Genomic DNA, 10,663 nt, shown 5'->3' with positions numbered 1-10,663 from the left:
TGTAAAGGAGTGTACGGTGGCTGTAACTCACACCCCGCCACCATTCAGTGTAAAGGCCACACCTCCCACATCTGAGTCCAGCTTCTCAAAGCTATCGGTTTGCCGTCTGGAGGCAGAACCCACACCGTCAGCTGGCCTCACAAAGACGTGAAAAGGGTTAGCGAGGGAGAGGCCTCATCATCCGAAACCCTTTGTTACACTGATGACTACCGGAAACCCAAGAGCGACTACTTGTGATGCTAGATCAGGTTCAAAATGTCAAGACGCCCGGGTGATTGTTCCCTATGCTTCCCTACTTCCCCGCCAGTGGTGGAAAGTAACTAAGTACATTTACTCAATAGTACTTAAGTACAATTTTGAGGTATTTTTTACATTACTGGAGTGTTTCCAATTTTCAATACTTTTAATTCTACTCCATTAAATCTTAAAGAGGCAAATATTCTACTCTTGCTCCACTACAATTATTTGAAAACTGTACTAGTTACTTTGTAGATTTGAATTATTATTACAAAACATACATTAACCTATTTAAACTTTGGCTATTTTCAGAAGATTTTAATACATTTTATACATGACACCCTCTGAAACAGGACATTCTGCATAATGCATACTTTTAATTTGGGTATTTTAAGAATATTTTGATACCAATGCTTTTGTACTTTTACTCAAGTAAATTTTGAATTCCGGACTTTTACTTGTAACAGAGTATTTCTACATTGCAGTATTGATACTTACAGTATATAGCACATTTTGTTGTATATTGCACATTTTGATTTGGAGGATAGGTACCCACACACTGTCTTCACTCGCTCAATAAATAATTATTATTTAACCCATTAAGACATGAGGCCGGTTCTACAAATGCCTTCTAAACCAGTAGTTCTTAGCTTTTTTCGTGCCAAGGACCCCCACAATGAAAATGTTTTGTGCTAGGTACCCCAGAAGAGAAGATTTGTGTTAAAATATTCTAAATTATTAAAGCTTTTTCAAACACTTTCACGATTCTTCAAAAATAGCAGATGTGCAAGCTCGCAGTGCGGTACGAAGTGGCACGCTGTGAGACAAAAATAAGGAACAACGTGTGTCCCTTATCAGTTCAATGAGGGACACGTGTCTTTTAGTTAAATAAGGGACAATTCTGTATTTCAAGGGACAGTTGGCAACCCTAACACTAACAAACTCCTAGTGGACATTTCTCAGTAACCGTGGGCTAGTGCTGTTTTAAATACTGTTTTCACCAAATGTATTTGACAAGAAACATTATTACAATGTTTACACATGGTGTGGTGCATCCCCAACCCTCGCCTCATTTGTTTGGCAGATTTCATATTTATCTCCCTTTCTAAAATGAGCTTCCTGTCGACCCCATCTGTATCACATCTTTCCCAGCATGTCGCTCAGGGACACCTTGTGCACATGCTGGGAGAGATGTGATTCACAGCTGAGGTGGACCCAATTAACCCAATAAGACCTGAAGCCGATTCTACAAATGTCTTCTAATTTCCAACAGTATTCTGGAAAAAAAACGTATGTTTCTATATCAGTGGTGCTCAAACTTTTTCATGTCAAGGACCCTCAAAATTATATGTATTTGACCCCCCCTCAAAATATTTTGTTCCAGGGACCCCCCAGAAGCAAATATTTGAGTTAAAATTGTTCACTTTAATAGAATATAAATATATTAATTTGCACATATTTCCACGATTTTTCAAAAAATAACAGATCTGCAAGCTCGTAGTGCGGCACTCCGTGCCGCGCTATGAGCTTGTATATCTGCTATAAAATAATGTTTTTAGCTGAAATCAAAAAGTGACACAGATGCGTCCCAAAGGTCTTAATGGGTTAAGTCTGTAGTACTGTAGTGGAAAAAGCCACATTTTTCACCAATTCACGAAACCACATTCTCTATATACAGTTGATAACGAAGCTGGGCCACCATGGCCCGTGTGTGCATATTTGGAAACTCTGATTTTTTTAATCTATTTGAGACACAGGACGGTAGAGACAAAAGGAAACGCATAGTGCAATGCCATTGAGTGACGGAAGAAACTTTTAATTGAAAATGTATTTAAGTAGCAACATATTCAACCAATATTAACAATAAACAAAAGTATAAGTTTAGTAGTTTAACACTGAGCAGACAATGAGAAATACTTTATGTTCAAAGGTCTTAGATTGTGCAGCTACAACCAGGAGCCATTAACTTAATTATCACATTGATTGATTGGAAATAGGGGGAAAACAATTAGCTACAGAGACAATTCCATCTATGTATAAAGCTCACAAATGAAATGAACAAATATCTCATTTCAGCAATCTGCACCAAAAAAAGAAGTATAAGTGAATCACACAATTAAACTCAGAACTCCATGCTTACTGTGTGTCTCATGGTGGTTGCAGCTGCAAAGCATAACAAGGTGGGAGGGAACATGACATCACTGCATCAGGTGAAAACTGAAACTGAAACCAGACTGATGGCAGCCAGCTGCCCATGTGTTTTATAATGTAATTATAAATAATAATTATTATAGAAAATGTATTATTATTTATCAAATGTTCTTCTTGATAAGGGCCATGGGTATTGCGCAGGCCTTAATTAAAACAAGGACACTTTGAGCATCAGGGGCAAAGGAGCAGGTACCCTCCTGCACGTGTCTCTAAATAAAGATAACATTTCAATTGGTAGGCTACTTCAAAGTACAATTTGACATCATGTATTTGTATCAACATTTCACTAGATAACTCTTTCACAGATAAAAGGGTTCTGGTCAGAACATGACATGTCGACCCATCTTCCATCATAAAGCAGAACACAGTCTTCATCGCCATAGTTATTAGGCTCACCAGGGCGCCAGTACCTGGAGTAGGAACATTTAAATCATTACAACACATTTACATGATATTTAACCATGATCTCAAATTATATTCTAGATATTAGATGCAAATGAACAGAATAGTAAAATAGACCACATGTACAATTGTGTTAATGGCAGTGTGGTTGGTTGGTATTTTATATCAAGATTTTATACCATGTGGATTTAACACCATTTAGAAAAAAGTAGTGAAGATTAAATGCCTGTATGTGAAATGTGTTTATAATGATAGTTTAAATGAAGAATAGTAGAATGAAGGTAAAGTCTTATGTTGGTGTGGTCAGTGGAGTCGCATCTACCCATTTCCACTCTCCTTCCTCCTCTCTGTCAGTCAAACCCAGCCACACCCTCTTGTATCTGTTAGCAACTGTGATAACAAGGTCCTGGACAGAAATTATGCTGGTTACTGAAATAAACACTGTACAATAGATATGTTACCACACACGCGCGCGCACACGCACACACGCACGCACGCACGCACGCACGCACGCACGCACGCACGCACGCACGCACACACACACACACACACACACACACACACACACACACACACACACAGACAGACAGACAGACAGACAGACAGACAGACAGACAGACACACACAGACAGACAGACAGACAGACAGACAGACAGACAGACAGACAGACAGACAGACAGACAGACAGACACACACACACACACACACACACACACACACACACACACACACACACACACACACACACACACACACACACACACACACACACACACACACACACACACACACACACCTGCTTTTCTTTGCTGTTTATGACCATCAGGTCAGATTGTTTGTCTCTGCAGTATTGTCTGCTCTGCTCCCAGGTTGTTATCCAAGTAGAGATGTAATAACACACACCTCCAGCAAGTTTAAATCCATGTGGTTCTGTAACAGTGTGTAAATCACTGTATTGCCATTTGCTCAGATTAATGATAAATGATGATTAACATGATATAACAATGAAACAAAAAACAACAACTTTGATGTCTTACTGACCACAAAGAAGAATCCTCTTGATGTCAGTTTGTTCAGTTATGTTGTTGTATCTGGAATGTAGATGGTCCAGGTCTTTGACCAGGTTGTTGTTCTCTTTAATCAGTTCAGAATCTGTAAGAAGGAGAATCAAACAAACTGATGAGTTTTATTTACAACTTTGTTCTGAACAGACCTCCTTAAACCATTAAAACCGGGAAAGCATCTGAGTCATTTTAGATTGTTTGCGTTGGCTATTCAAAAATAGCAGATCTACAAGGTTGTGGTGCATTACTTTGTGCAGCACTGCGAGCTTGTAGATCTGCTATTTGTGTTGTAGCCAACACAAGCCGAGACACATCAGACACGTCCATTTCCCATGTTATCTTGCAGGGCTGTAGGCAATGTTGACATGGTTTTCTGGTTTGTGTAGTTCATTTGAATTATGTTGTAGTGTAGGCTCACTGAAAGAAAACTACAAGCCAAATGGCTGCCAAGTGGGGTCAAACTACTAAATCTACTGCTACTATTAACACATTTTATGGGGTATCATATTAGCTAATATTGAAAATAAAATGAATACATGTTGAATCATCATAGAAATATAAAAAAATAAATACATTGTTCTGAGACTTACAGAAAGAGAGTCTGAGGCCAATGTTGAGCAGAGCTTGAACACCACAAAGCAATCCAAGACCCAATCCAACCAGCCTGTACCGTCTTCTGACTGCAGACACACGCACGCACGCACGCACGCACGCACGCACGCACGCACGCACGCACGCACGCACGCACACACACACACACACACACACACACACACACACACACACACAGAAAGAGAAAGAGAAAGAAAAAGAGAGAGAGAGAGAGAGAAATAAAGAGGGAGTGAGATCAGTTAAAATATTTCAACCTCTTGCTTAAAAAGTTTAGCAGTATATTTTTAGTGATTTGTAGTTGTAGTAACATCTCTTACCAGATCTAACATTCCGTGGACGTTTCTGCTGAGCTGTCGTCTTGGTCTCAACATTTGCATAGTTTATGTCATCGTCTTCTTCCTCTTCCTCATCATTGTCATCTTCCTCTTGGATCTCAATGTTTTCAGAATGTGAAGCGACAGCCAATTCTACCTTTATGACTTTAATTCATCTTGCAGGTATTTGTTATGGTTCACCTCTTCACAACAGAATGAACAATAGTGAAGGGTGGTCTTTATTTTATGAAATGATGAGTTGTCATATCATCCTCCCCCCTCCCCCTCCTTCCTCCTGTTGTTTCCTCTTAGCAGAGGCAGTGCATTCACACCTCCTCCCCCTCCTCAACCCCATCCTCCACCCACACCATCCTATACCCTCCGTCCTCTCGACCACTTTCAGTCTCACACATAGTGTCAGAAACTTCCGTGTAACACATAGAATCTTTTGTTATTTGTATTATTTCTTAATATATGACTCTTCAAATGTATTTATAAAAGCACATTTAAAAAATAACATGTGACAGGCCACCCGAGCTACACTAGAGGGTGTTTCACAAATCGGTTTCTGTTTGTATCTGACATCATATTGTCCACCCAGCCAAGCACCCACCGCCCACCAATTCGTCTATTGTTATATAGGATTGTGGATAACGTTAGTGAGCCTGTGCCACGTATACACACCCCATGGTATCGAATAGCAAACCTTTTCAGTGTATTTCTTTACTTTTAAATTATATATTTTTTAAAACGAGGCAGAGCAAACGTGTAGCTAATCATAAAAACAAATGTGCAATTAAAAGCAGCAAATAAAGTAATGATGTTCACATGACCAGTTGCTGAACTGTCTGACAGGAACGATACATTCCTTCACTAAAATAAATTATCTTTAGTGTTGGATTTATGAAGCAGACGTTAACTGCACACAAGTCAAGTGAGTTTGCAGACACAGTCAGTGTCTCTCCCATGGGTGTATATGACACAATGACAATGGCTGTGACCCATGATGTGACCCATGACCTTGCTTGTACTTTTAATGTATTAGTACTTATTTTCTCTTATGTCGTTGTCTTGCTTTGTTGTTCTGTTTATTTGTTGTTTTTTGTTTGGGGGGGACTGCATGTTGTCTTTTGGTTTGTCTCGTGATGTGTAAAAGAAGAAAAAAAAAGAATGGTGACTTTAATTACTTTTGCCATATGCTATTGAATTATCCCCAATAAAAAAGTATTATATAAAAAAAATAAGATCTGACGATTTGTCATGTTTGAGTAAACTATCACATTAAGTTGACCTGCAAATGTTCTTTTATGGCATGGGCCACATCAATTTTCTTTTAAAATGAATTAGAGTATAGCCACATCGTCAGACAACACTACAGTATAGCATTGCACTTAAGACTTCTGGTGATTAGTAGTTTCGTTCCCTACCTATGTTGAATGCACTTATTGTAAGTCGCTTTGGATAAAAGTGTCTGCTAAATGACTGTAAAGTAATGTAATGTTGCTCAGGGACACCTTGTGCACATGCTGGGAAAGATGTGATTCACAGCTGAGGTGGACCCAATTAAGTCTGTATACTGTAGTGGAAAAAGCCACATGTTTCACCAATTCACAAAACCACATTATCTATATAACAGTTGATAACGAAGCTGGGCCACCATGGCCCGTGTGTGCATATTTGGAAACTCTGAATTATTAATCTATTTGAGACACAGGACGGTAGAGACAAAAGGAAACACATAGAGCAATGCCATTGAGTGACCGAAGAAACTTTTAATTGAAAATTAATTTAAGCAACATATTCAACCAATATTAACAATAAACAAAAGTATAAGTTTAGTAGTTTAACACTGAGCAGACAATGAGAAATATTTTAGTTTCAAAGGTCTTAGATTGTGCAGCTACAACCAGGAGCCAGTTGACTTAATTATCACATTGATTGATTGGAAATAGGAGGAAAACAATTAGCTACAGAGACAATTCCATCTCTGTACAAAGCTCACAAAAGCTCACAAAAGCTCATGAAATGAAATGAACAAATATCTCATTTGAGTAATCTGCACCAAAAAATTTAAGTGAATCACACAATAGACTCAGAACTCCATGCTTACTGTGTGTCTCATGGTGTTTGAAGCTGCAAAGCATAACAAGGTGGGAGGGAACATGACATCACTGCATCAGGTGAAAACTGAAACTGAAACCTGACTGATGGCAGCCACCTCATGTATTTTATAATGTAAATATAATGATTATTATTATTATAGGAAATGTATCATTATGTATTAAATGTTCTTCTTGATAAGGGCCATGGGTGTTGGGCAGGCCTTAATTAAAACAAGGGCACTTTGGGCATCAGGGGCAAGACATCATGTAGTTGTACCAACATTTCACTAGAAAACTCTTTCACAGATCAGTAAGCCCTGAAAAGAACATGACTTGTCGATCCATCTTCCATCAAGAAGCAGAACACAGTCTTCATCTCCATTGCTATTAGGCTCACCAGGGCGCCAGTACCTGGAGTAGGAACATTTAATTCATTCCAACACGTTTACATGATATATAAACATGACCTCAAATTATATTCTAGATATTAGATGCAAATTAACAGAATAGTAAAATAGACAACATGTATAATTGTGTTAATGACAGTGTGGTTGGTTGTTTTTTTATATTAAGATTTTATACCATGTGGATTTAACACCATCTAGAAAAAAGTAGTGAAGATGAAATCCCTATATATGAAATGTGTTTATAATGATAGTTTAAATGAAGAATAGAAGAATGAAGGTAAAGTCTTACGTTGGTGTGGTCAGTGGTGTCCCATCTACCCATTTCCACACTCCTTCCTCCTCGCTGTCAGTCAAACCGAGCCACACCTCATCGTATCTGTCAACAACTGTGTTAACAAAGTCCTGGACAGAAATGATGCTGGTTACTGAAATAAACACTGTACAATAGATATGTTACAAAAAAAACAAACGCGCACGCACGCACACGCACGCACGCACGCACGCACGCACGCACGCACGCACGCACGCACAAACGCACGCACAAACGCACGCACGCACGCACGCACGCACGCACACACACACACACACACACACACACACACACACACACACACACACACACACACACACACACACACACACCTGCTTTTCTTTGCTGTTTATGACCATCAGGTCTGACTGTCTGTCTCTACAGTCTTGTCTGCTCTCCTCCCAGGTTTTCCACACAGTAGAGATGTGATAACACACACCACCAGCAAGTGTAAATCCATGTGGTTCTGTAACAGCGTGTAAATCACTGTTTTGTCATTTGCTCAGATTAATGATAAATGATGAACAACATGATATAACAATGAAAGAAAAAAAAAAACTTTGATGTCTCACTGACCACAAAGAATTAGTTTGTTGTATCTGGACTGTAGCTGGTCAACACTGGACTGTAGGTGGTCTAGGTCTAGACCACACTGGTCCTTCTGCTCAATTACGATGTTGTAGCTGGACTGTAGGTGGTCTAGGTTTAGACCACACTGGTCTAGGTCTAGACCACACTGGTGCTTCTGTTCAGTTATGTTGTTGTATCTGGACTGTAGATGGTCCAGGTCTTTGACCAGGTTGTTGATCTCTTTCATCAGTTCAGAATCTGTAAGAAGGAGAATCAAATAAACTGATGAGTTTTATTTAACTTTGTTCTGAACAGACCTCCTTAACCCATTAAAACCGGGAAAGCATCTGTGTCATTTTAGATTTTTTGTGTTGGCTATTCAAAAATAACAGATCTACAAGCTTGTGGTGCGTTACTTCGTGCAGCACTGCGAGCTTGTAGATCTGCTATTTTTGTTGTAGCCAACACAAGCCGAGACCCATCAGACACATCCATTTCCCTTGTTATCTTGCAGGATTGTAGGCAGTGTTCACATGACAACTGGTTTTCTGGTTTGTGTAGTTCATTTGAATTATGTTGGAGTGTAGGCTCACTGAAAGAAAACTACAAGCCAAATGGCTGCCAAGTGGGGTCAAACTACTAAATCTACTGCTACTATTAATACATTTTATGGGGTATCATATTAGCTAATATTGAAAATAAAATGAATACATGTTGAATCATCATAGAAATATAAAAATTAAATACATTGTTCTGAGACTTACAGAGAGAGAGTCTGAGGCCAATGTTGAGCAGAGCTTGAACACCACAAAGCAATCCAAGACCCAATCCAACCAGCCTGTACCGTCTTCTGACTGGAGACGCACACACACACACACACACACACACACACACACACACACACACACACACACACACACACACACACACACACACACACACACACAGGCACGCACACACACGCACGCACGCACGCACGCACGCACGCACGCACACACACACACACACACACACACACACACACACACACACACACACACACACACACACACACACACACACACAGAGAGAGAGAGAGAGAGAGAATAAAGAGGGAGTGAGATCAGTTAAAATATTTCAACCACTTGCTTAAAAAGTTTAGCAGTATATTTTTAGCGGTGCCAGCCGCTCTACATTTGACCATGTGTGTATGTATGTCCGTCCGTCCGTCCGTCGGTATGTTTGCCGACGGCAAAGATGTAACATATATGCCACTTCAAGACATGCGCACACACACACACACACGCACACACACACACACACACACACACACACACACACACACACACACACACACACACACACACACACACACACACACACACACACACAGAACATGTGGTCCTGCGAGGCGCACCTTTGCAACACATGCGCCACTTAAAGACATGCACACACACACACACACACACACACACACACACACACACACACACACACACACACACACACACACACACACACACACACACACACACACTAAAACGACCGATCTACAATGTGAATAAAGATTATTAAAAGTAAATAAAGTGAGTACAAATATGTATATGTAAATAAAGTAAATACCTTGAGTAAAAATACTTCAGAGTACTTAAATTGAGTAAAAATACTTAAAAGTTGATTTTTTTTTTTAAATACTTAAAAGTTGATAAAAAGAGTAAAAAATACTTAAAAGTTGTAAAAATGAGTAAAAAATACTTTAAAGTTAATAAAGTGATTAAAAATACTTTCAAGTAAATACATTGAGTAACAATACTTAAGAGTACTTAAATTGAGTAAAAATACTCAGTAGTACTTCAAATGAGTAAAAATACTTAAACATGGTTAAAATGAGTAAAGGCACCGCTTACTCACACTGGGTGTGATTTTTGTAGTTGTAGTAACATCTCTTACCAGGTCTTATCTTCCGTGGATGTTTCTGCTGAGCTGTCGTCTTGGTCTCAACATTTGCATAGTTTATATCATCTTCTTCGTCATCATCATCATCTTCCTCTTGGATCTCAATGTTTTCAGAATGTAAAGCGACAGCCATTTCTACCTTTATGACTTTAATTCATCTTGCAGGTAGTTGGTTCACCTCTTCACAGCAGAATGAACAATAGAGAAGGGTGGTCTTTATTTTATGAAATTATGAGTCATGTCATATCATCCTCCCCCCTCCCCCTCCTTCCTCCTGTTGTTTCCTCTTAGCAGAGACAGTGAATTCACACCTCCTCCCCCTCCTCAACCCCATCCTCCACCCACACCGTCCATCACACACCCTCCACCCTCTTGACCACTTTCAGTCTCACATAGTGTGAGAAACTTCTGTGTAGCATATATCTTTTGTTATCGTCTCCGGCAGGCCGAAAGGCATGGCGAGAGAGTATGTTTTGCACCCTGTCTGTCTGTCCGTCCG

At 39.5% G+C, this 10,663-nt stretch overlaps 1 protein-coding gene and 1 long non-coding RNA gene across 2 annotated transcripts; both read right to left on the bottom strand.

Moving 5' to 3' along the window:
• Window positions 1–2,730: 2,730 nt before the first annotated feature.
• LOC311059150 (C-type lectin domain family 6 member A-like) lies at window positions 2,731–10,330 on the bottom strand. Its single transcript, XM_084076833.1, has 6 exons — window positions 10,159–10,330; window positions 8,994–9,083; window positions 3,892–4,002; window positions 3,647–3,780; window positions 3,173–3,256; window positions 2,731–2,858 (listed from the first exon to the last, which is right to left on the bottom strand). Exons 1-6 carry the CDS (start codon window positions 10,295–10,297, stop codon window positions 2,841–2,843), a joined length of 576 nt encoding a protein of 191 aa, XP_083932959.1. The 5' UTR covers window positions 10,298–10,330; the 3' UTR covers window positions 2,731–2,840.
• LOC311059160 lies at window positions 7,218–8,126 on the bottom strand. The gene is made up of 3 exons (XR_014602127.1): window positions 7,992–8,126; window positions 7,639–7,751; window positions 7,218–7,353 (listed from the first exon to the last, which is right to left on the bottom strand). It is a non-coding gene; the product is annotated as an uncharacterized lncRNA (long non-coding RNA).
• Window positions 10,331–10,663: the final 333 nt, after the last annotated feature.

The sequence above is a fragment of the Gymnoscopelus microlampas genome, assembly GCF_963454915.1.
Source record: "Gymnoscopelus microlampas genome assembly, chromosome: 2".
Lineage (NCBI taxonomy): Eukaryota > Metazoa > Chordata > Actinopteri > Myctophiformes > Myctophidae > Gymnoscopelus > Gymnoscopelus microlampas.
The sequence above is the reverse complement of the archived record's forward strand: the minus strand, read 5'-3'. Positions and strand labels throughout refer to the sequence as shown.